The 27,482-nt window shown below is 34.9% G+C and overlaps 1 protein-coding gene across 1 annotated transcript; it reads left to right on the forward strand.

Annotated features, from left to right (window-relative positions):
* The first annotated feature begins 5,689 nt into the window (after window positions 1-5,689).
* On the forward strand, window positions 5,690-27,393 carry LOC141333248 (cytidine monophosphate-N-acetylneuraminic acid hydroxylase). Its single transcript, XM_073838217.1, has 15 exons — window positions 5,690-5,824; window positions 6,011-6,298; window positions 10,423-10,514; window positions 10,841-10,953; window positions 11,661-11,851; window positions 11,938-12,018; window positions 14,337-14,403; window positions 14,479-14,560; window positions 16,253-16,390; window positions 16,519-16,654; window positions 17,114-17,257; window positions 18,451-18,625; window positions 18,744-18,860; window positions 18,933-19,048; window positions 26,783-27,393. The coding sequence occupies exons 2-15, from the start codon at window positions 6,093-6,095 to the stop codon at window positions 26,901-26,903; spliced, it is 1,779 nt and encodes a 592-aa protein (XP_073694318.1). The 5' UTR covers window positions 5,690-5,824; window positions 6,011-6,092; the 3' UTR covers window positions 26,904-27,393.
* Window positions 27,394-27,482: the final 89 nt, after the last annotated feature.

Genomic DNA, 27,482 nt, shown 5'->3' on the forward strand with positions numbered 1-27,482 from the left:
GCAGTGATATCACGCAGCGCCTGAAATTAGTTCCCAGCTAGGTAGCACCTGCTGCGTCCATATTATGGCAGCAAACTTCCTTGACTATTACGCCGGAATGGGAGTGTAGTTCCTAATCTTATCGGCCTAGAAAATCGCAGCTTTACATTTTCCGCTGGTCTTAGTACACGATATAACTACAAAAGAGTCAAGTTTTAAATAGAACAAATATCGAAAACTCGTTGGTCATTTTTGAACATGATGCTACTGGTCTAATAGGATTCAATGATCTATGCTAAGCTATGCTAAAAGTGATATCGCCAGAACAAGAGAACGGCTGAATGGATTTCAAAATGGTAAAACTCAACTTATTAACTCGGGGGGAGTTGGAGAATGAGCCTATTTCCAAAAGAAGTGGAGTGTTCCTTTAAGCGGCTCAGATGTCGGCAGTAAATGACTACTGCATACAGTATATATGTTTATTGTTACTTATCTTTTGGATAAGACAAGACAAGACGAGATAAACAATGGTTTGTAGCTCAAAAAGTTTTTCCTTTTACTTCGCTTTGTTATTCTCAGCTAATAAACCAGAAGTCTTGCACATTAAAAATAAGCAGTGAGCTTACCATACCAATGTTAGACACTTAAAGCAGTACAAGTATCTTTGTCGTATTTGTTTTGTGGTTAATCTGGGAGACAAGTAAAAACCAGCCACCTCGAAAACTTTTTAAATCTTAAACCAGATCAGTTTCCTTCATTTATATGTTGCTTTCTTCCATTCTTTATTTTTTTTTCTTTCGTTTTCGTAATTTCCTGTTCTTTAATAATTCAATTTCTTTGCTCCATCACTTCTTTTATTAAAATGAGTGTGTTTGTTTTGGAGTTTGCAGAAAAATTTCTTTCCTCTCATGTTACCAAGCTAACATGGAAGGTTCTGGCAAGATTCTCAAAGTTTAGAACAAACATTCTTTTAATAATGTTCTCAAAAACGTTTATATGTTTTTTTTACTGAAACTGGTAGAAATACCCAAGAAAGTGAAAGATCATCCTTCAAGAAAGATAATCCAGTGTCTCTCTGGTGACACTTAAAAATGTATACTCTCTTAACTTCCTATGGTGACACCCTTTTGAACAATATCACCCTTTGAGACTAACTTCCTGTTTCAGAATAACCTGCTGTGCAGCAGTAAAAGGCAGACTGCATTTTTATTCATTAATCACAGCTGGGAGATCTCATTTCAATCACAGATAACCCCTCAAGGACACAACAGCTTACTGTATAAAGAAAAGACGCATTACTTCATTTTCCTCTAACATGATTGGTTCTTCTTATATGATCAATTCAGCAAACTTCCAAACCTGTGTTACTGGTGAAGCAAATTTGCTTTTGACTCTGCTCGTTACTTAAGTCATTTTCAGACAGATGTCTTGTCTACGTGTATCTGTTATGGTAACACATTTGTATAACCAAGAAAAAAATGTTTTGAAACCATTAACATTTCAGAAACATTAGTCGAACGTTCTACATATTTATAGCTGGTTATGTCCTTTCAGTTGGCTTCCTCTATCTTGCTTTTGTCATCACAGGAACATATCCAATATTATGTGTTGATCTTAAAACCAGTGGTGTATAAAGTACCTGAAAGCCATACTTCAGTAAAAGTACAGATATCCTACTAGAAATCAACTTTGGTAGAAGTTGAAGTCACCCTTTAGAACATTACTTGAGTAAAAGTCTTCAAATATGTGATATTTATTGTATTAAAAGTAAAAGTACAAGTAAATGCAAAAAAAATCGCAATTGCGAGTTTATATCATCCATTTCTGCGAGAAAAAAAGTCTGAATTATAAGTTTACATTGCAATTCTGACTTTATTTTTCACAGTTGTGAGTTTATATCACCCAATTAGAAGAAAAAAGTCAGAACAGCAAGATACAAACTTGCATTTGGGAGGAAAAAAGTCATATTTGTGAGATACAAACAATTATTTCTCACAAATTTCTCACAATTGTGAGTTTATATCATCAATTTCTGAGGAAAAAGTCAGAATTTCCTGAAAAGAAGTTCGTCAAACTCGCATTTGTGAGAAAAAAAAAGTCAGACTCGTGCATTTTATCTTGCAATTATGACTTTTTTCTGAGATAAAAAGTTTTATGGGTTTATAAACTTTGTGTTTGCTCAAAAACGTTTGTGACGGAAATAAAGAGGTGAAAGAAAGAAATTACTAAATAAAGAATAAACTAAATTTCAATGCAAATGCAAAAACATTTTCGAGGGAAAGGCAATATTGTTTTGAGCAAACATTTTCTAGATAGAAAGCAATACTTTTGTGAGATTTTTTTTTTCATACAGTTTTGAACCTTCTTATATAATCAATTTCTAAGTTTATATCACCCAATTCTGAGAAAAAAAGTCAGAATTGAGTTTGTATCACGCAATTCTGGGGGAAAAAAGCCAGAATTTCCTGAAAAGAAGTTCCTCAAACCTGCATTTGCGAGAAAAAAAGGTAAGAATTGTCCGTTTTATCTCGCAATTCTGATATTTTTCTGAGTTCTGACTCAGATCCTGACTTCTGACTATTTTGTAGTAACGAATATGCTTCGGGGGAAATGTATCGGAGTGAAAGTATACATTTTAATTAGGAAATGTAGTGGAGTAAAAGTAAAAGTAGGCTGAAAAATAATAACTGAGGTAAAGATACTCCCAAAAAATACTTAAGTACTGTAACAAAGTATTAGTATTACTTCATTACACTACACCACTGCTTATTTCACTGTAAATGCATTTGTGCAAAATAAATGTGTAAAAATGTGCACAATGCAAATTATTCTGGGACTTGATATGAGACTTACTGATATGAGAGTTTCCCAAAGTAAAAACTGATGAAGAGATTTTCCTGTTTTTCTTTCTCTAGACCTATTACTATTTCCAAATGTCCAAATGTCATGCAGAAACACACTTTGAACTCTTTCACGTGACAAGCTGTTTACCTACCAAACCAGAACACCTTTACAGAAAACAGCTTCCTTGAATGAATAGATTATAAAAGAAATTTTGGCATGAGCGCAGAAAACTTATTCAATTACCTGGCATGCGTTTCCTGAAGCACCGTAAGCATAAGTAGATCATAGAAACTCATTGAAAGTTCTTATGATCTACACCAGACGTTTAATGCACATCTACAAAACCAAGTCCACCAGGAATGATTGAGCAGAAATGTAAAAGCCACCATGTCCTTTTCATCTCACAGTTCAGACTTTCTTCACACAATTGTGACTCAGAATTGTGAGATATAAAAGCAAAATTGTACTATATAAACTTTTATTTCTTAGTTCCATGTTGTCATTTTATTTCAGACTGAAATAAGTCACTTATTTAATAATTGTTTTTATAATAAAAAAACAGATAACTCTGTTTAACTGTGATAGCTTTTTTAGGATTCTTTGATAAATAAAAAGTTATAAAGAACAGCTTTTATTCAAAATGTAAAACAATTTCACCTTCTTTTTTTATCAATTTAACATATCCTTGCTTAATAAAAGCACTCATTTCTTTCAAAGAGAGAAGGAAAAAAGTTACTGACACAAAACTTTGACAAAACAAAGGTTTTCTATTTTAAAGAAATGCTGTTCTTTATAACATTTTATTTATCAAAAAATCCTGTGTCACAGATTCCAAAAAATATATATATTAAGCTATTGATAATAAATCAGCATTTTAGAATGATTTCTGAAGGATCATCATGTGACACTAAAGAGTAATGATGCTGAAAATTCAGCTTTGCATCACAGGAATAAATTATATTTTAAAGTAAAATAGACAACCACTTTTTACAATATTAGTTTGTTAAAATGAACTTTCTTCTTCAAAAAGCATTAAAAATCTTACTTTTGAACAGCAGTGTATGCACTGTCACTATAGAACAAAAAGGCACTGTTTTGTAATATGATTTTTCTGAAATGCAGTTTTAATATGCAAATGACACATTACCTAATTAATTAATAAAATAAATAAGGTAAGAACTTCTATTATCATAATTTAGACACTTTTCTCAATTCCCACAACAACATGAACAAACCCTTCCGTGAAAACTTTCAGAATATAGATATCAAAAAACTGTAAAGTTTTGCGCTTGTACAGTACGTGCCGCTTATGTAAACACCCTTAAAGATATTTTCTGTAACTGAAATACACAAATAGATAACATGTAATTAAGTACACTGCCCTCCAAAGGCAGAGTGCAGTAACTACGCCAACACTGAAACTGAGAAAAATGCCTTTAAAGTTTTTACAGCAGCTAGTCAAACATGTTGAAATTCTGTTGAAAAACTCTTGTTTCTCTGAAACGGGACACAATATAACCAGGAGACTTTGCCACAAGACAAAACAGTTGTCACTAAGTTCATTTTAAGCCTTAACTCAATTTTGACCAAATCTGTAGTTACTGCGCTTTGCCTTTGGAGGGCAGACAGTACTATTCTCCCCTGGTCTGAAAGAAGACATTTTATGGAAGCAAAATCTTAACTATCCAGTTCATGCAGAAACACTGGTTTCAATGTCCAAATCAGAGAAGATGATCATCTGTTTGATCAGCTTTTTTTTTTAGAAGGTCAGCCTCAAAACAAAACTCACACGTCATCTTACCAAAAGCAGAACATATTGCTTTCACTATTAACATGGAGATTAAACATGATTGAGCAGATGTCATGTAGACTTTATCTTATCCTCATCTTTATTGGCCGTGTAAATTAATTTCCCTAAGCACCTGACTTTATTCGTCTCGTAAACAGAATACATTTTCATATTCCCAGCACATCGATCTATCTGGCCAAACTTTTTAGACTAGTTTAAAATTAGCTCCATTTGAAAACAAACATTGTAAGCTGTTTGTGGTTGATGACGAGCTGCACGTTTGCATCTTGCAATCATTAAATTTTTTTAAGCTGACACTTGCATGACTTGAATATATTTAAACAAGTCTGTTATGTTGACGCTTTTGTGGTTGCCTTTGGGCTGAGGAGTAGCACGTACACTATCAGAAATAAAGGTACGAAACATTTTCAAAATGTACACTTTTGTACCTGAAGGATCCGTATACACTCTTAAAAATAAAGGTGCTTTAAAACCATTTTTGGTTCCACAAACAACCATTCAGTCAAAGGTTCTTTAAAGACCCATCTCTTTCTTATACCCTTTATAATCTGAAGAACCTTCTTTACTTTTGTAAAAATGTTAAAGGTTCTTTATGGAATCATTTAAACAAAAAAAAAAAAGCTCTATGGCATCGTGAATCATCTTTATTTTTAAGAATGTAGGGACCTTAAAGTGTAGATCAAAGTACCTAAAAGGTAGGGTTGCGTGTGACTACAGGTATTATATACTGCTCAGTGAGAAAACTAAATGCAAATGTTGTTTATGTGCCACACAAATTATCTTGAAACACTAACACTATTTACTCATAAACACTTGAATTTATTAGAATCTTTAAAAACATTTTAAAATTTTAAATTAACTACAAAGAAACTGCATGTATGGTGAATTAGTGGACTGAAGCAGTAATGTCTTGTAAAGCATGCTCCAATAAGTTTTCTTTTACAGTGTACCCAATATATTTAACCTAATATAAACAAAAAAGATCTAGAGTAAAATCAAAAAGCCATACTGGCCAGTTTGAAATGCCAGCTACGCCCCGAGGGTTCATCTGAAAGAGCTTGATAACAGCAGCGGACCTTCACTAGCTTCACTTTCAGCTTCTCAACTGTCGGCTGCAGCTCACAGACATTCCCTGAACTCACAGAAGCCTCTTCCTGCTCACATTTTCCTAGGAAATCAGCTCACAACAAGGTAACGTCGCTTTCTCTATAGAACAAACTTATAAATTATTCGAAATTTGTTATAATTTGAAGATTATTTGACAGAAAAAAAACTTGTAATTACTATTAAATGATATTTAATATTTAATATACATCTCTAGCTGCACCTGTTATTCGAATGCATCATAATGATGACTATAATTATGACTGTAAACAGAACAATCCTTCTTTGGAACTGAAGCCAGGATCTACTGCTGAAAGTCAACTAAAGAGTCGCTCGTCTCTAGATCTGAAGAGCAATGACATCTCAGATCTCAAAGACTGTCCTCCGACTGGAGGCTGAAGACGTCCAGGCACTGAAAGATGGAATTAATTTTAAGAAAAACCCAGAGAACAGCAAATGCTACATCATTTACAAGGGAAAAGACAAAATACGAGCTTGTGTGAACCAGTGCAAACACCAGGGTGGACTCTTCATTAAAGACATAGAGGACATTGATGGCAGGTGGGTGATTTGAAATTCATAAAAGTAGAAAACACTGATAATAAAATATTTAAATTTTGAGTCATTTATCTGATGATGCTGATGATAAAATAGCCCCTGAAGCTCACTTCTCTGTTAGGATTTTTTGGTTTAATGTAAACATATACATTTTTTGTTTTTGTTTTTGAAGGAAGCATTTTAAACTTCATAAAAACTCTTATACTCTGATCTTTAGTGTCACACGATGCTTCAGAAATCATTCCAGTTTGCGAATTTGATGTTCAAGAAACATTTCTGATAATTATGTTGAAACCAGTTGTGCTTCTTCACTATTTTATGGTAACCATGAAGTACCACTTGTAAGAAGGGAAGAAATTAGTGCTATTTTCATTCAGCTAGGATGCACTGAAGAGTGTGTCAGGTTTTGTGGTAAGGAATGAGTGATGACTCAAATACAGAGTTTAATGGGCATTATCAAATGAAAAAAGAACAAACAAGAACTTTGCCACAGGGGAAAATCACAACTGGCACTGGAACTGGGCAGGGCACGGAAGAAATAGCCATGGTACACAGACAAAACATGAAGGGAACATTTGCCAGGGCTTACACAAAGAGGTTTCTGGGCTGCTGGGTAGCCAAGATAAATATTTCAGATCAGAAGATCAAGAAAGCAAAATGGCTGTATGCACAAAAACAAATCAACAAAAAGTTCATTGACAGCAGAGACGCTCTAGAGTCAGTGGTTCTCAACCTTTTTTGGGCCAGCGCTCCTCTACCCATTATCCAGGTCCCTCATCGCCCCCCATCAAATAAAGCATAGTCTAATTATCCTTACTGAATATTAAAGTTGATTGTTATTATCATTATGTGTTTATAACAAGGAATGTTATATTTCTAATAATTCAAATGTTTGGGGTCATTACGATTTTTAAGAAATTTGTTTAATTCAAGGGTGCATTGAATTGATCAAAATGTACTTTTTTACAGTAAATTATTTTAAAACAAGTGAAATAACATTCATTTGCACAGTTTTTAAGCAAGTTGGTGATTTTCATTGCTACAGCTTCAGTGTTGTTGAGATGCTGATGTACTTTGTTGACCCAAATTTAAAAAGCCTAAATAAAAATTCCTGTTAAGAACATATTCAAAAGGACATTTTTACATGAGAAATTTTAGTTTAGTTCTTCCTTTCCTGGAACTCTTGAACACCCTTTTTACTGCTGTGATATGTTAGGTGTGACGAGTCGGCTGCCTCCCCCCTAATTATCATCACCACCCCGTCCCTTATTCGCCGCCCTTCTCCAGGCTCCCGACGGGAGTGGGTGTGTAGGGGAGAGGAGGGGCGAGTAATCGTCTCGGGCTGGCGGCGTGTGATGAGGACACGTGAAGGAAATGAAGCCTCATCACCGCCGCTGTTTAAATCCCGAGCGCGCCTCTCCTCAAGAGATCGGTCTCTTCCCCCCGTGCATGCACGCTGGTGTCCTCGCGGGTCCAGGAAGGGGTGAAAATGGAACCAGCGCTGCTGAGGATAAGCCGCTGGACTTGCGGTCCGGCCGAGAACCGCACTACTGATGGCCGACGGGCCAGGATGCCGGGCCGAATTCCCCCCAAGAAGCACCGTGAAAGCTCAGAAGGAGGTTGAAGCCGCAGGAGATGCCGCCGCCCCCTAGCACCCCGGTCCCAAGCGGGGGAGCGTGTGCGGCCGCCGGACTCCGCCCCTTTCCTGGACCCTTCCCTACCAAACACTGCCCTCCTTCACGATACCCCTTCACACGAGGACACCAGATTCCCCTGTTTATTTTGGACACCATTATTTCCCGTTTGGACACTTTCCCTTTTATTTTCTGTTTAATAAAAGCCTCTCCGAGGCCTGACGCCACACCCACTGTGTCTGTCGTTCGTCCCTCCCGCCACATAGGATATATTCAATTAGCTTTTAGTGAAAAATAATATTTAATATTATTTCTTATAATAATAAATAATATTTTTTTTTTGAGAATAAACAGGTATTTTCAAGCTAGCTAAATATGTTTAACATGTGAATTCTTGCTTAATATGCAGTAATATTACGGACCGTTGGCATGAATTGTACTCATGATGGAGCAATGGTGGAGCGCTCACACCGCTCCACTCCACTCACATACTCTGTTCAGTACTACTGGATTCAAGACGACTGCACTCAGGTCCTCCAGGATCACTAAACTTGGAAACACAGAAATCAAGTTGTCCAGAACCACTGGCATTGGGTCCTCCAGAACCTCAATTTGTGGGACCACTGAATCTGAGACCTCTGCACTCAGATCCTCCAGGACCAAGCCTCCTTGTCCTGCACTTGCAAGGTCAGATGGACACAGCCAGAGAAACTGCAATACACATGCCTCCTGGTTCATCTACTTCAGCTCTCAGCGAAGGCGGTCACATCTTTCCCTCTCCCTCCCTCATCTCTCCTCGCTGGCTTCTCGTCTCGTAGTTCTATCTCTGAGACTCTCTTTGCCCTGTTCTCGAAACAAAAGGAATTATGGATTTGATCAACTGGTCTCTGAACGCAACTGATACCATCTTCTCGTGCCCCACCCCCACCCCATCCCATCCCATATCTTCCAGACGGCCTCAGCCAAGGCCGTTGCTGGAGACGAACAACTTTCCCCAGAGAACAAGATAACGGGACACTCTGATTTCCTCCTCCCCGTTCCAAGGACATCTGCTGTGGACTGGGTTCCAGACTTCACAGGCTTACACATACACACAGTTACAGGTAGACAAACATTGGCTCCACCAGATCCCACACCTTCGTACGCTTTTTACCCCGATATGGGTAGGCGGGTCTGTGACCAGCGCTCTTCTAGCGTAGGACTGGATGGCTGTTGCCTATATTGGACTACTTCCAAATCCCCTGTTCCCCTCCCTTGTTGCAATGTTATGTCTAGGTCTATGTTTATGTGCTTGTTGCTGGGGCTTTTTTTTCCCCCTGAACTCACACTGCCCTACTGGAAGGACAGTCTGGGAGGGTTTTATTTCCGCCTCCTTCTTTTCCTAATGTATCTTATTTTCTTATTTTTCTGTGCTACCTCTCAACTGACCTGTCTTCCCTGGAAATGTTATGTTTGTGTATGGTCGGAGGGGTCCAATATCACCGCATGTAACAATGTGTGTGACAAATAAAGGCTCATCATCATCATCCTGCTCCTCTAAAAAGTGTAAATGTCGCCTCAGCCTTCCCTTCTCCCAAGAGTAAGACCCATGAGACCACCAGAGTCAGACTTTATAAGGCAGATGTTAAGGGCTTCTTCAGATCATTCCTGGCAAGGAAGTTGTGGGTAAAGTCTTTGATGAAAGGGGTGTTGTTGAATGAGCTAGACCATCTGAGGTTTCACTAAGTTCCCAAATGGGGGAGACAGAAAGAGGAAGGTGCCCATTGAAGCTCTGCAGAGTCCTCTTTCTGGTTTGATTAATCTGTAAGGTTTTGTGTTAAGGGATTAGTGAGCTCAATAGGCTTTTTTTAATGATAAAAGTAATCAAAACAAAACAAATAAAAACTACCCAGTGGATGGAGAAACACAACTGGCATCCAGACTAGTGAGGGCAGGGCAGGGCACACAGACAACACACGCAAGGAACATATGACAATGGCTCAGGAATGAGAACACAAGCATAACAAGCATATAAGCAAACAAAGAGGGTAATGAGAAAGTACAGAACGTACAGATCTGCCTCAAAACCCAAAATTAAGTGACAGAACCTTGACAAAGTGCCAGTAAAGACATTTATAAAGTTACAAAAGATTTTCTATTTCTATTCAGCAAAGAACCCTGAAAGCAAATATATCAGGGTTTCCACAAAAATATGAAGTAGCATGAATTTAAAATTGATAATGATCAGAAATGTTTCTTGAGGATTTCTTAATATTTCTGAAGATGGGAGTAATGAAGCAGAACATTCTAATTCCATAAAAACAGCTATTTTGAATTGTCAACGTATAACAATTTTACTGCTTTAACTGTATTTTTTTTTATTAAATAAATTCAGCCTTGATAAGCACAAGACACAAAAATATTTTTAAAAAATCGAATTCAATCTAAATTCAATACTGTAGAAATATTTATCACGAATCACTGTATATGTGCGCTTATGTGTTTGTGTAACAGAACAGTGCGCTGCACCAAACACTACTGGAAACTTAATGTGGCCACTATGGAGTACGTCAACCCTCCAGACAGCTTCATGCAAGATGAACTCGGTAATGTCACTGTTGTTTAAGAGAAAGTCCAGTGAAATCAATTTCATACACTCTTGAAAATGCAGCAAAGGTTTTATATAGAAACAATCTATTGCACAAAAGTTTAGTTAAGTTTTGAAAGAGATTCTTCAGAATTCTAAAATGTTTTTATGCTATGAAATAAAGAAGAAAATAAAGACACATTCACTAAAATGATTCTTTAAATGATATTTGATGTCATTTTAATTGCAGCTAATATATAAATAATGTGTGTTCATAATATAGCTGCATATTAATAATTGCTGGAAGTGAATGCTGTGTTATTGTCTTACTGTGTTTGTGTGTAGAAGCAGTGCTGTCAGACACTGACGGTAGTTTAGAGCTGTTGGAGTTGAATCCTCCAGATCCCTGGACCGCAGAGCGTCGAGAAGCACAGGAGCTACATGCCGGAGAGATTACGGTATATAATAATTTTACCCACCCAGGCTAGAACATTCAGTCCTTCATAAATAAATAGAGCTTCCAACACCACACCTAAAAACATGCCGTTAATATTTCAATCAACGGCAAATGGACCTGTTTGTCAAGTTTGCAACAAAATGTAATTATTTGAGATGTTCCGTGGTAATTTAGCTCATTTTAGTGTAAATATGCACAAAATGTAAGCTAAACAGAACATATCATGCCTTTAATATAAACAAACTGCTTAAACAAACCTTGAAGCAATGCAAGTCATCGTTAACTGACTAAGAGTCTCTAGTTACATTTTCACACCCATGTGAATACTCATTTGATTACCTCCTTTTCAAAGAAAATGAGAAAAGCCCTTTAAAGTTGAATTGTAACTGGCGTCGCCGATAGCCTTGTGGGCAAGTTCTTCGACATGCAGCGTCGTTGTGCTTCGGGTGTCCCGTGTTCGAGTCCACTTCGTTTACTGGCCTATCAATAAAAGGCTAACACCAAAAAAAAAAAAAAAGAAGAAAGAAAAAAAGGTTAAATTGCAATTCAGAAAGTTTGGAACATTCCTTTAATAATTGGTCAAACTGCAATCAATATGCAGCTGACATCACAGATGCACAAGATTTTAATTTCTAATGCTACAAAAGATTCCTTTGTCAAATAAATGTTTTGACTAACCTATTCATCAAAGAATTCTGTGCGTTCCAGTTGACATACATCACACACGCATGCATGGAGCTGAAGGTGGGGAACAAGCGGATGATGTTCGACCCGTGGCTCACAGGACCAGCGTTTGCGAGGGGCTGGTGGCTCCTTCATGAACCTCCGTCTGATGCCATGGACAGACTCAGTCAGGCTGATCTCATTTACATCAGCCATATGCATTCAGATCACCTGAGGTTAGTGTCTGTTCCGCCATATTGTATTGCATTATGCCATGAAACTGTACATTTAAAATTTAAATTTGCCTTTTTTTTTCTATTAGCTACCCAACTTTGCAACGTCTTTCCAAGATGCGTCCAGATATTCCCATTTACGTTGGAGACACTTCAAGGCCGGTGTTTTGGTGAGAATGAAGTCTAGAGAATGTGTATACATAATTAAAATAAAACTGAAATAGTGATAATAAATTGTGCCAATGTTATGGCTGTCACGTATAACTAATTGGTTCCAATTTACTCTTTATATAATATACTTAATCTGACCCCAATTTTATTTGACCTCAAATTGAGATTCCAAGAAAATGAATCATAACATGTAGTATGCCAATTACTCTAAGAGTAAAAGAGCCATACCTGACATCAGAAAGATACGGAGCGAAAAAAAGAGAAAATTATCCTCAGCTGAACAGAGATGCTCACACTTTCATGTGCTGTTAAACTGAAAAGAAAAAGACATGGTTGTTATTAAACCTGTTTGAATCCATTTGAAAGTTCAAAAGTTGAGGTGACCTCAACAGTTGAAGATTTGAACAACAAAAAGGCGGGAAAAATCAGTAACTGCCAATGTCACCTCACTATTAACTATCCATAGGGACCATGTGACGTCACTGTGCTTTATCGCCGCCATTTTTGTGACCGCGCTACCTGTTTCAGTCTATGGTCACAGCAGCCACAACTACCAGAGGAAGATCAACAAAACTCCCAGAATGTTCACAACAAGGATACAATATGCCCAAGATCTGTTGTTCTGTACGGTGTAACAACAGTCATCAGAAAAAAACCTAACTACAGTTTTATTCGTTCTCAGCAGTGCTTGAAGTGGGTCGGTATGCATACAGTCTTTAGCGTACCGGTGTCATTCACGCAGGTGCTTTTCACAGCAAGGGTGTTTTTTTCGGCACAATAAGAGTAGTGGAATAATAATTAATTATTGACTAAGATTGTGAATCAGTACATTAATATGAAAATAATGCCTTAAAATGAAAAGAAGCATTTTTTTTGTAATTACTTCATTTTGAACCGATCAATTCATAAGTCCAAAGATTTAGTAAACAAGAAAGCATTCGAACAGCAAGTTCAAAACAGTGCTAATGCAGAGAATAGTGACTTACAGTACATCCAGATGCAGTCTATTATTTGTTTCAGTGTGTATTTGGCTTAAGAGCAAGAGTGTTTTATAGTTGAAGGTGTTTTAGAATATACGGTGTTTAGTGAATTATGAAAATTAAATAATAAACGCTAAACTATTGTACTACATAGCGTTCGTCATTGCAACGCCTGCAGTAAAGTATATACATGTAAAAAGGTTCTCAAAAATAATCATATTTGTTTTGCTGAAACTATTTATGTACAGTTACTCTTAAAATTATTTGTCATACAAAAATGGCACACAAGTTACACACAAACCATCATCCCGAGTAAATGGTACCATTGTGAATTGTGACTGGCTGCACAAGTGGTGTAATAAACTAAACTAAATTAAACTAAAATGTTATTGCAGCCATATAGCTTGAATGAATAAAAACGCATATTTTAAATAAAGAAATCTCATGCTTTTGGTGCTTGAATTTGTGCTTCAATAATGAGATCCAGGTTTAGGAATACACAAGACGTGAAAGACGTCTTCCATTAGGTCAATTTGATGTTTTCTTGGCTTGCTGGATGTTGGTCTTATGCTCAATAATTACATTTCTCTGCATTTGCCGAAATCTAAGCGCGGACTAGGGGATAAGTGCCGTCAGCGCGAGTCCCGTTCGCTGTGAAGTAAGTTAGTGACCAGCCGGCAGAGGATTCTTCAAGGTCTTAAAGTCTTCATCGAGCGACTACGTTCACAGTGATGTACACTTTTTGTCCTAAACATACAATCAAGTCAGATACACAGTGTGGGAAGTAGTAGTAAAAAGTAATTTCTTATTTCAATTTATTATTAAATCTCATTTAGATGCGCTGTGTCTGTTGTCATATCGGACACAAATATGGCGGCGAGCATAGCGGAAGTGACGTCTTTGGTACCCATGAATACTGAGGTGACCTCAACAGTTGCAGATCTGAACAACAAAAAGGCGGGAAAAACTGAACTGCCAATATCACCTCACGATTAACTATAATAAGAAAAAATTTCAACAGTTACAAATTTGAACAACAAAAAAGTGGGAAAAATCTGTAACTGCCAATGTTACCTAACTATAATGAGGAAACTTTGACAGTTAAAACACAAAAATGCAGTAATCAAGAACCCTAAACTCTAACACAAAGAACCATTTCAGCATACAAGTTTCCTCAACAATGCACTCCTAAAAATAAAGGTTCTTTATTCACATTTGTGGTTCTGCAAATAACCTATAACAACATCCCTGGAACTTTTCTATTCCACAAAAAAATCTTAATTGTAAAAAATGACATCTGACTTTCAGAATAACAGTCTGTTTTTATTTTGTTGCAGGTATCTTGAGAAAAGTGGAGTGAATCTGACAAATGTCAACGTGGTGCCATTCGGCGTGTGGCAGAATGTATGTTTTTCTTTTCGTTCACTCTTATTCATGTGATATATTTTTCTTGATTCTGGCTTTACTTTTATTTGAAAGGTTGATGAGCACCTGCGGTTTATGATTCTGATGGACGGAGTTCATCCTGAAATGGACACCTGCTTGATTGTGGAGTATAAAGGTATTTTGCTGCTCATTTAGACTGTTGCGTTTTGCTGTTCAGCCTGTTTGTGAAAAGACAAACAGCTTAATGTGCAAACAACTAGGTCGATTACAGTATCAGAGGATCAGAGCAGAACAAAGCGTTTTGGTTGCATTTTATTGCCTTTATCCAAAAACCTATGTGTTATAAGGTGTTTAGGCAGATGCCAGGTCACCTTTCATTTGGCACATGCATAAGAACAGTCTTCAGGCAAAATGCACAAACATAGAAATACTTTAAAGGGTGTCAAAGTATGTTAATTCGCATATTTAGAAATGCAGTTTTAACAGTTTGAAAGCCAACAATTCTGCCTTGTGTTGCATTTATATTATTAGCAGAAGCTGAGTTAAAAAGTTTGAATGGCTTAAGTTTGGGCTTATTTGACAAAAAATACAGTAAAATGTGAAATATTATTACAGTTTAAAATAGATGTTTTCTATGTGAATTTATTAAAAAATGTAATTTATTCCTGTGATCAAAGCTGAATTTTCAGCATCATTACTCCAGTCTTCAGTGTCACATGATCCTTCAGAAATGACTCTAATTTGCTGATTTGCTGCTCAAGAACCATTTCTGATTATTATCAATGTTCTAAACATTAATATTTTTTGGAAACGGTCATACATTCCATTTTCAGGATTCTTTGATGAACAGAAAGTTAAAAATAAAAGCATTTATATGAAATATTAATCTTTTATAACATAGAAATGCCTTTACTGTCACTTTTGAGCAGTTTAATGCATCCTTGCTTGCTTAAATATTGTTTTTTAATTTAAAAATCAAATAAAAATCTAACTGGCTTACTATTTTGACATATTTTACTACACTTTTATGTTTTTTTTATTTTAATTCTCATTATAAAAATGAAGACAACAATATATTAATAACCAGTTTGAAACTATTTTAAAGTTTTCATTTCAATTTTATTCAATTTATAGACATTTTAGTAAAGAAATCATTTACCTGTTAAGAATGTGTTGGATGGCTGAACTCCTGAATTTAGGGTTCTTTATTTCCACCAAAGCCACCTCATTATTAACTAGAATGAGGTGAATTTGACAGTTACATATTTGAAAAACAAAAAGGCGGGAAAAATCTGTAACTGCCAGTATCACCTCACTAATGAGGTGACCTCAACAGTTGCAGATTTGAACAACAAAAGGCGGGAATAATCTGCAACTGCCAATGTCACCTCACTATTATCTATAATATGGTGACCTCAGCAGTTACAGATTTGAACAAGAAAAAGGCGGGAATTATTACATGAGGCGACCTTGACAGATTTGAACAAAAAATAATAATAATACAAGCACACTTTAAAATTAAAAATGAATATTATTATTTAAGTTACAATACCAACAAGTCAAAAAAAAAAATTCACTTTCAAAATGTTTTAAACCTTCAAGCTTTTATGTTGTCAGAAACCACATTAAACCATTTAAGCATGTGTTTATTTGACACTGCTTGTTACAATTTTGATTAAATTAGTGAAAGTGCATGTCCATAAAAATTATTCGTGCACATAATGTAAAGTGACCTCAAACTTTTGAACGATGGTGTAGTTTAACATTACGATAATCTTGAAATGGTAAATACATGGACTCAATAAAGTGCCTAAACCCCCTTAGTAATGCACAATGTTGCTTATAAGTTTGTATAAACCCTTCCAAGGTCACATGATCCTGAATACGGTGGACTGCACCAGACCAAACAATGGACGTCTTCCCCACGGCGTTGATTTGATGATGAGCGACTTTGCCGGCGGTGCCTCCGGGTTCCCCATGACTTTCCACGGCGGCAAATACACCGGTAAGTCACAGGTCACTATAAACAGATGCATTGTGGGAACAGGCGACCATTCGGGGCAGGCAGGAAAAGCACAATGACAGAAAAACGATGCATTCTAATGTAAATAATGTGGGGGTTTTCACTGGTAGAAAGCTGGAAGGCAGATTTCATCAAGAACGAGAGGAAGAAGCTGTTAAAATATAAGACGCAGCTGGTGAAATCACTGCAGCCCAAGATCTACTGTCCGTTTGCCGGATACTTCACTGAAGCACATCCCTCTGACAGGTGAAAATCCATAAGCTTTATCACAGAAACTAGTCAAAAATTAACTACCGTATGCAAGAACACAATGAAAGCATTGATAAAGCCAACATGAAACAACCTTCACAAGCTGCTTTGCGCATGTAGTGTGGTGAATTTCTGAGAGTAATGAAATTTAATTACACTACCATTTAAAAGATTTTAGATTGATTTCTGAAGGATCATATGACACTAAAGACTGGAGTAATGAAGCTGAAAATTCAGCTTTGATCACAGTATTCAATTACATTTTAATATATATTCAAATAGAAAAAAACTATTTTAAAAAATATTTCACAATATTACTGTATACTTCATTAAATAAATTCAACCCAAACCACATACAAAATCTCAATTATTCCTATCTTTTGACTGTAGTGTACCGTATATATCAGTCATCAAAGTATGAAATGTATGACAGGAACACTTGAATGTGACTAACAGGTACATAAAGGAGACGAACATCAAGAACAGCGCCGCAGATCTGAATGAATCGATAAGAGCGAGCTGCCCAAACATCCTAACCTGGACTCCTTTACCCGGTTCAGTCCTGGATTTGGCCCTGGCACTAAAAAATCCATCCAATGGGTATGTTTACATGGCTTTATATTAGCTTTGTTATGTAGCATTTGAGTATGTTGATGTAGCCAGAGCAGAGGGCATTAACGTCTTTACATTAACAGGTTCTCAACTGGCTTTGCAACAAGGAAGTAAAAAAACAACCCTGAATTGCATTAATATTTGCACGAAGAGCATATGACAAACAATATGCAAAAACACTAACATGACACCAAAAGTCTCACTGAGATACATATATATACATATATATATATATATATACACATTTTTCTCTATAATTTTTTGTATTTTCTGATTTTGATTTTAAGTTTTAGTAAATGTGTATTTTTTTGTCATTTATATTAGTCATTGTTTTTTGAGTTTTATGCATTTTTTTTGTCATTTATATTTGTTTTAGTTTTTCTACTACTTCTCATTAAACTAAATGAAAATCTTCTTATATTTGTTTTATTATTATTATTTAAATTGCATTATTATTAATAATTATATATATTTTCAAATTTCAATAATCATTTTCAACATCAAAAGTCCTGAAAAAAAATCACAATCAATATAGTGAAAATAAAATGTAAAATTTAACTAAACTGGAAAAATTATTCATTTTTAAAAGTATTTAAAGATTTTTGAAATGTTAATATTTTTATTTTAAGATTTATTTAACTATAACAACCCTGCAAGACAGAGGCTGAAAAATTATTTATATGTAAACCATTTATCTATAAACATATCTGTGACCCTGGACAACAAAACTAGTCTTAAGTAGCACGGGTATGTTTGTAGCAATAGCCAAAAATACATTGTATGGGTCAAAATTAAACATTTTTCTTTTATGCCGTAAATCATTAGGATAATAAGTAAAGATCATGTTCTATGTAAATATTTTGTAAATTTCCTACAGTGAATATATGTTAAAAATTAATTAATAGATTACAGATTTCAAATAGTTGTATCTTGGCCAAATATTGTCCTATCCTAACAAACCATACTTCAATTGAAAGCTTATTTATTAATTTATGACTGGTTCATAAATGTGGTCCAGGGTCACATTTATACTCTCTGTATTACTTTTTTGTACTTTCATTTAAGCATGCATGATTCATTTCCATTCCACATTAATATGTCCATTATCATGTTGCATGTGAGAATTACGTTGGATTATTTCCATCAACATCATTTTCTTTTCTGGTTTATCATAACCATAGGAGTGCCATCACTGAACCGCCCAAAGACACAAAGATCTATAAGGACAGCTGGAACTTTGGCTTGTATTTGGATGAACTGAATGCTTCTGTTTCAGCTGAAATCTTTAAATACAAAAGCTGGATCCAGTACTATTATAACTGGGCAGGATTTAAAGGCTACAATCTGGTCATTCGGGTAAATCATATACTTTACAGCCAAACTGCTGGTGGATTTCACACTTACAGCAGCTTCATGCACAGACAAACCCATAAACAGATGGAATAAACTCTAACACTGAGTGTTTCTCCATCAGATCATTGAGACGGACGATGACTTTGAGCCTTTGAAAGGAGGTTATAACTATCTGGTGGACTTTCTGGATCTTTCTTTCCCAAACGTGCGTCCGGAGAGAGAACATGCGTATGAGGAGGTACGGACTGAGCAGGATGAGATACATGCTGAAGTCTAATACAAATTAATAAATAAAATGTGTGTGTTTTAGATCAAGAACCGAGTCAATGTGATGAGACACGTGGTTTTGAACGGACGGCTGTGGGACGACCTGTACATCGGCTTCAACAACAAAATGAGTCGAGATCCGGATGTTTACCACCACAAGTAAAATACACTCAAAAAACATCCTCACAATAAGAAACAGTTATCACCTTACTTACCCAGTTGATTGATTACAGATAATTGCAAACATTTTTTGTATCACAAGTTTTCTAAAATGTTAGGTTTAAATATGCAAATGAGCCATTATTTAATGAAATATTTGCTAATTTGCATATATTTCTAGTACAAAAATCTAAACACTGGATGAAGTCAGTTTCAAAATTCTTGTTTATTTTTTTTTATTTTTTTGACATATTAGAGTTAAATGTTTTTACAGAGGGGATTTGGGGTATCTCATTTTGTCATGACATAATTCAGAAAAAACTACACTATATGTATAAAATCAAGCAAATTATTTATGAACAAATCCCTCTGTAAAAACCTTTAGGATGTAGACAGGGATACAAATGTAAAGTTTGGTGTGTGTCAGTGCTACTGAAGTGGAGATTTATGGCTCATAAATCTCATTTTGAGAAAACAGCCTTTAAAAATGTGCATTGTATTTGAAATCTATTGACACAAATAGATAAAGTGCTATAAAATAAACACTTTTTCGCATGCAGTGTCTTCCCTTAACTATGCAAAATCATGCCACATCTTGTTTATTAAGACAAAAATATTATTTTGCATTTGCAGTTTTTTACTACTATAATTTTAGTATGTCAATTTGAACCTTATTTAGTTTCAGTTAATATTATTTTGTTGATGAGTCATGCATGTAATGATCTAATGATGGATAAACCTGCAGCTAAAAAGTCATAGCCATTTAAGCATTCATAATTCTGAGTTAATTGCTTGTCAAAAACAGTCTGCACAATAGCGATCAGGATGAAGTCACCCCTCTGTCACAAACACTTACAATCTGAGCCAATATAAACTGGCACAGCTGGGTAACTTGGGAAAAACTTTTACGTCAAAATCACAAGAAATTTAAGTCATGACAATGAGAAAACAACCTTAATTTTGACAAGATCACAAGAAAATCAAAGACAAGAAAGTCGGGATAATGAGAAAACTTACTTCAAGTCGAGATCATGAGAAAATTAAGTCAAAAAATTGAGAAAACAACATCCAGATCAAAATCACAAGAAAACTTATGTTGAAATTGCAATAAAAACTTAGAGAACTTTTGTTATGTCATGATCATGATCAAGAGATTTAAGTTGTGATAAGGAAAAAACTTTTGTCTTAATTTCCTTATGACAAGAAAATTAAGTTGTGATAACAAGAAAACGTATTTCGAGATAATGAGAAAATTAAGTTGTGATAAAAACATTAAGCTGTGATTACAAGAAAAGAACTCGTTATTTTGTGATCACGAGAAAATTAAGTCGTGATCAAAAGAACACAGCTTTTATTATTTCGGGATCACAAGAAAATTATGTCACGATTACTAGCAAACAACTACTGTTATGTTGAGATTACAAGAAAATTTAATTGTGATCACAGGGAATTTCGAATTTTGAAAACTTTTGTCAAGATCACAATATAACTTTCAGAATTTCAAGATCACAAGTCAATTAAGTTGTGATAATTAGAAAGCAACTTTTGTTGTCGGGATCACAATAAAATTAAGTCACGATCTCAAGAAAACAACTTTTGTTATATCGGGATCATGAGAAATTTAAGTCGCGATTACGCGAGAAAATTAAGTTGTGATAACGAGAAATTTTTCATTTTGTTCGAGATCACAAGAAAATTAAATTGTGGTCACAAGAAAAACAACTTTCGTTATGTCGGGATCACAAGAAAACAACTTCTGTCAAAATAAGATGTTGAGATCACAAGTTAACTTTCGTCAAGATGATGAGAAAATTAAGTCATGATAACGAGAAAGCTTTCACAAGAAAAATAAATCATAATCACAAGAAAACAAATTTCGTTATGTCGGGATCAAAAGAAATTCAATTGTGATCACAAGAAAACAACTTTCGTTATGTCAGATCACAAGAAAATTAAGTTGTGATCACAACAAAATAACTTTTGTTCCCGGGATCACAAGAAAATTAAGTTGTGATAACAAGAAAACGTATTTCGAGATAATGAGAAAATTAAGTTGTGATAAAAAACATTAAGCTGTGATTACAAGAAAAGAACTCGTTATTTTGTGATCACGAGAAAATTAAGTCGTGATCAAAAGAACACAGCTTTTATTATTTCGGGATCACAAGAAAATTATGTCACGATTACTACACTGTAAAAAATAAAAAGTTGAGTTAACTTAAAAAATTAAGGTAATTTGCTGCAAAGCAATTTTGAGTTTACTCAACTTCCGTGGTTAAAGTTATGCCAAATCATTGTCGAAAGTTGTTTGAAATTGCTAGTTTAAGTTAGGTATACCTTCTTCAGTGAGCACGTCTAACCCTCCTCAGCAAGTATATCTAACTAGTCATCATGAGTTTGTTTAAAGTTAAAAAGGGGGTTGAGTGAACTTTAAGAAACGAGTAGGGAGAACTACAGACCTGAAGTTCAGTAAACTCAAAAAAGCTTTGCAGCAAATTACCTTAATTTTTTAAGTTGGTTCAACTTAATTTTCTTCTTTTAATTTACAGCTTTAAATCTTGCATTCAAACTTCTTCCACAGATTCCTGTATGTCCTTCACTTTAAAAATCAAACACAGATTGCAAACCATACTGTAAACACAATAAAAAAGACTGTCATTTTTACAGAAAAATATTTATTTGACAATTCTGCCAAGCGACATATTTTCTGTCAGCATGCAATGCAAAATTTGGACTCAGATATAGTTCTACGCCACTCATCAAAATAAAATAATTCAAAATAAAATATATATAAAATAAAATTTAAATGAAATGAAAGGCAAAAAGAGAGGCAACAATCTTAATCCTTTAAATCTTGTAATGCCTTTAAAGTGCTGGAGTAAAACAAAAATGCTTTTAAAGTGCTGTATAACAAAATTGTTCTCAAAATGCCAGAATAACAATTTTAAAATGCTGCAGCAATAAACAAGACTTCAGAGTTTCAACACATGCACTAGAGCAATAAAGTATTACAACTGTTAAAAGAAAACTTGAAAGTTATAAAACCTTACATTGAAACTCAAAACTGTCTTTGGCATATGTTGTACTGTTATACAGCTACTGAACAAACAGGAACAAATCAGTACTTGCCCTTCATTAGCCTAATGAACTGCAGCAGCTTAAACTTTAACAATTTGTTTTTGAAGGACTGGACTCTTGCAGAGCACTGGGGGTCAAGGCCAATGAACACTTTCTGAATTGTTTCAAAAGTGTATTTTAGCTCTTTAGGATAGCTAATGTTGATGGCATAAATCAAGCCAAATAGGAGAGCAACAGCTGTAGGGAGGTCTTGCACATTATCCAGCACAACTTGCTCCTCTAGAACTACAGACAGGCACCTTACATTTGGGTTTGAATGGATGGTGGCAACGTCATCTTCAACGACTGTTAAGACCCCCATCTTCATTCCTTTTGTGTGAGTGTCTTCTGGGTCTGTGTCCTGCAGTAAAAAGCAGCATAAACACAGAATCAAAACCCATTTTTTTAGTTGACTGAATTTTGCTGGACCACAAAGAGCTTTTTATATTGTTTGAGATAGGTCACTCAAATCACACATGCCGTAATTTTCCATTGTGTTTGCTTCTATATAACACTTTTTTAATTTGTGCTGTCAGACTCATCACTGAGAAGGATGCAACTAGGATTATTCAATAAATACATTTTTGCCAACACTTTGTCTCCTCCATTCCACTCTTCCCCATGCCGTTTGGTTTATGGAACAGTAGATTAGTTTCGGACACCAGACAAAACTGTTTTCTCTTTACAGGATCTGGTTAGTACCTCAGGTATGAGTGAATATGCTGATAACAGACTGATAACACACACTTACCACGCAAGACTTCAGGAAGTTTCCAGACTTTTCCCTCATAAACAAAGGTAGACCTTTGAGAGCTGTAGCTTTCCTTTGAGCAAGCACATCAGAAGCCTGAAAGACACAGAAAAAGTTTTATGCATGTTATATTCAACCAAAAGCTTAGAGCTTACCTTTAAAGGGCCACTATTATGCTCATTCACAGGTTACAAATTTTACAATATGTTTGCATGATTTGACACTAAATAATTACTTGATCAAGTTGGTCTAGGAGGGTCTTCATTTCATCTCCATAGGCTCCACCACGTGATCGGTACAACATGATCATCTTTGATGCATATTCATCCAAAGAAGACAAAAAAAGCACTCTTCAGGTTGGATTGTGTAATTCTGTAAAACTCGGCACAGACCTTAAAACACAGGCACACACACATACACAGTGAACAGTAAGAATTAAGACTACACAAGTTAATCTTTAAATAAATAAATAAATAATCTCAAAAACATAAACTCACCTGATCTTCCAAAAACAATGCTGGCCATTGTTTTAGGACATCAGCCACAAGAGGTTCTTTATCCCTGATCGATTGTTTTGCTGTATAACTAGACAATGAAACAATATCACACATCCAACTTAATATCTCCCGAACTGCAGGTTTTGAAACATGCAAAATTGTCTGCATGTGAAGGATCAATGATGCAAGTTTGTGTTCTAGATTCTACAGGCTCTAAATACACGTTTGTTTAATGTTCAGAAGGAACTGAAGGAACAGTGACATCAGTAACATTTGACTGTGGATTCTGCAAAGGATCTCCTGACTCTTCAGACCCTGTCTCTTCATTGCTTTCCAAACGATCAGTTCGCAATGTAACAGAAGAGCTAAAATCTTCAAAACCTTGAGCTTTATGCTTACGAGATACGTGGCTACTAAAAGTTGAAAGGACATTGGTTGTCAGCTCACAATCTTTAAAAGGACAATTGACTGTGTCATGCCTCCTCAAATGATTTCTGATATGATTTAAAAGCTGGGATGGCTGACAAACATCTTTGAAATCACATAACTCACATGAAAAATTAAAGTGGTCAGTAACTGCAGCAGTGTGTTTGTGTGGTCTTGTCAAATGTGTTTTTAACGCACCTACAGTTTTAAAAGTGCAGACACAGTCAGAATACAAGCAAGGATGCTGCCAGGATCGCCCTTGATAGTGCCGAAGCCTGTAGTGTTTCAAGAGGACCTCTCTGCTACTGTGGGCAAATTTGCAAAGCTTACACTGCATTCCAAACCTATGAAAAGAAAAACAAAAACAGTTTGACATGTGCAGTGTTACATTCCAACTAAATTGACATTAATTGTTTAAAACACGACATAAATATTACATACAAAAAAAGGAGAATATTAGATGAATCACATTCAATGCAAAATAATAATGCCAAATTACATTTAACTAAATGGTGCTAAGAAGAGCTATGCTAAAAAAACTTAAAGCTCCGGAAATACTAGACATTTGCTGATAATTCAACATGATTATATATTTTATATAAAGCACGTTATTTTATACATCTAAGATCAGAAACAACCACACGGTTAACAAGGTTAAGAATACCCTATAACTTTCTTAAATGTAAAATGATATTTTCCCCCTCTATTTAACAATACTAACCTACAATAGTGACAACTTTCCTTGTTGCTTGTGTAACGTTATTCACTCAGGAAGATTACTTTGTTTTTGTTTTTACAAGTAGTGCTCTGAAATGTGGCGTGGCTGGATGAACGTTAGCCAAAACTGATTTTCAGATATCAAAACGCGGACGGTGAAATGGAACTGACCAGCTGGCAGAGGCTTCTGTTTGGTCTTAAAGCCTTCCTCTAACACAAATCAAGCAAAGATTTATAAAAATAAAAATAAATTATATATATTCTCTCTCAATTTAGCATTTTTAATTCGCATTAGGCGTATGACTGTGTTCAGTATGGCTTTCGTATGCTTCTTTGCTGACTTAAATACCGGAAGATTCTATTAACTCCATCCACAACACACAATCCATTTAAATACAGTTTATTGTAATAACTATCATGTATTTTGATACATTTCGTTCAAATTTTACAACGTAAACTGAACATGGCCTTCAAATGAAGCATGTGAAGTGAAGAAGATCGCTAAATAGCTGTCTGAGCTCGTTGGAAAATATCATTCCTTAGAATAGTCTTTCCAAAACACAACGTTACATTTTACATTAAGCATTTGTGTAATTCATTTAAGTTATTTCGATAAGAAAACTTACCTGAACCACAAAACATCCAGCCTCTTCTAAAATGCCGTTGATGAGGGAAAACCCCGTGCAAAATGCTGCGGAAACAGGCTGCGCAAGTGCGCATGCGCAATGACAGGAACTGAACGCTCGAATGAAGAAATCAAAATCTTACGTTTTCCCAACTTAATTGTTTATTTTTATTGGACAAAATAGTAGTAAACATGCAGTTAAATCTTTTTTATAAGTATACTCAACACTGTGCTCAAAAATTTGTCCACCTAACTTATAATTTTAAACTGAGTTAACAATTTGCAAGTTGGATTTTTTACAGTGTAGCAAACAACTACTGTTATGTTGAGATTACAAGAAAATTTAATTTCGACAGGTTATGTCGAGATAACCTGAAAACTTTTGTCAAGATCACAATATAACTTTCAGAATTTCAAGATCACAAATCAATTAAGTTGTGATAATTAGAAAGCAACTTTTGTTGTCGGGATCACAATAAAATTAAGTCACGATCTCAAGAAAGCAACTTTTGTTATATCGGGATCATGAGAAATTTAAGTCGCGATTACGCGAGAAAATTAAGTTGTGATAACGAGAAATTTTTCATTTTGTTCGAGATCACAAGAAAATTAAATTGTGGTCACAAGAAAAACAACTTTCGTTATGTCGGGATCACAAGAAAACAACTTCTGTCAAAATAAGATGTTGAGATCACAAGTTAACTTTCGTCAAGATGATGAGAAAATTAAGTCATGATAACGAGAAAGCTTTCACAAGAAAAATAAATCATAATCACAAGAAAACAAATTTCGTTATGTCGGGATCAAAAGAAATTCAATTGTGATCACAAGAAAACAACTTTCGTTATGTCAGATCACAAGAAAATTAAGTTGTGATCACAACAAAATAACTTTTGTTCCCGGGATCACAAGAAAATTAAGTTGTGATCACAAGAAAACTTACGTTGTCGGGATCATGAGAAAACTAAGTCACGATCACTAAAAATAAATTTTCATTATGTCCAGATGACAAAAATTTTTTAATTGTGATCACCAGAAAACAGCTTTTATTATGTCAGGTTTTTTTCAGCTTTACTTTAATTAATGATAACTATTTTTAACATGCAGATTCATAAAGTATGTTTTTAGCTACTGAAATCAGATATACTTTTCAAATTCATGTCGCATTCATGTGTATTTTTATTGGCAGATTCTGGAATCATTTTCAGACAGAAGGGCCATTTTTTATATTTTCTCTTTATATTTTTCTTTCAGTTTTAGTTTTAGTCAATTTAATACGATGATTATATTTTTAAAAGCCTTTAATCTAATTTTCAAGTTTTTCATATTTGTTTTAAAAAATTTCACCTAACATTTGTATTTTATTTAAACCAGCTTTGTTTTTTAATATTTTTAGTTGGCAATAACAACACATTTCAGGTCAGATCAATTTTGTAAATTTACCATGATATTTCTGGAAAAGAATATGATGGTTTTAACAAAAAAACACTACACAGATTCATAAAGTATGTTTTTTGCTATGGAATTCAGATGTTCTTTGCAGATTGATGTCACATTCATGAGTATTCTGTCTATAATTTCTGTTGTTGTTTTATTGGCAGGTTCTGGAATCACTTTCAGACAGAACTGCCTCTATCAGCACCAGACTGGGATCAATTCCTTCAGATTGCACGTGAAACGGACGTGCCACAAGAAAGCAGTAACGGCTGCGCTCTGTCTTAAAACACACACACATACACGTTTATCGGTGTCTGATCACAACACTGGTTTTGAGGGTCTGAAAGGTTTAATTCTGATACTGCTCTTCTGCCTTAATATTCTGTAGAGAAAAGGAAAACACTACCTGAACAAACTTAGCACAGCTGAAGGTTATATTGTATGATGTTTCTATTCTGTGCTTTTTATAATGATTGTTTTTCCTGGAATCCGCTTTTCTGTAGTTAATTTCTTATTTATGAAATGTATTTGGGATTTTAATTTATTCATTTCATTTTTGATTGTTGCTATTGGTATTTAAGAAACACTAATGAGAAACTGATCACTTTATAATCAACTACTTGAATTATTTAAACAAAAATTATGTAAAAATTAATTGTGCAAATAAATGCTTTTAGAAATGCTGTACTTTTCAATAAAATCAAATATGAAGGGTCTGGGACCACATTGAAAATCTATGATTTAAACATCTCAATAAAAAAAGATATAAAATGAAAAAAAAAAAAAAAAATTCAGATTTTTCTATTCAACTTTTTATAATTTGTAATGAACACAAAATGTCACTTTCATTGACAAAAATAATTT

Source organism: Garra rufa, chromosome 4 (assembly GCF_049309525.1).
Source record: "Garra rufa chromosome 4, GarRuf1.0, whole genome shotgun sequence".
In the NCBI taxonomy this organism is placed as follows: Eukaryota; Metazoa; Chordata; class Actinopteri; order Cypriniformes; family Cyprinidae; genus Garra; species Garra rufa.

Excerpts from the sequence above, each read along its gene's own strand:
- LOC141333248 (XM_073838217.1), top strand. The coding sequence starts at position 6,093 with ATGACATCTCAGATCTCAAAGACTGTCCTCCGACTGGAGGCTGAAGAC. Across the intron at positions 10,954-11,660 it reads TACATGCCGGAGAGATTACG|TTGACATACATCACACACGC; the intron begins GTATATAATAAT and ends TGTGCGTTCCAG. Across the intron at positions 18,861-18,932 it reads GAGAACATGCGTATGAGGAG|ATCAAGAACCGAGTCAATGT; the intron begins GTACGGACTGAG and ends TGTGTGTTTTAG.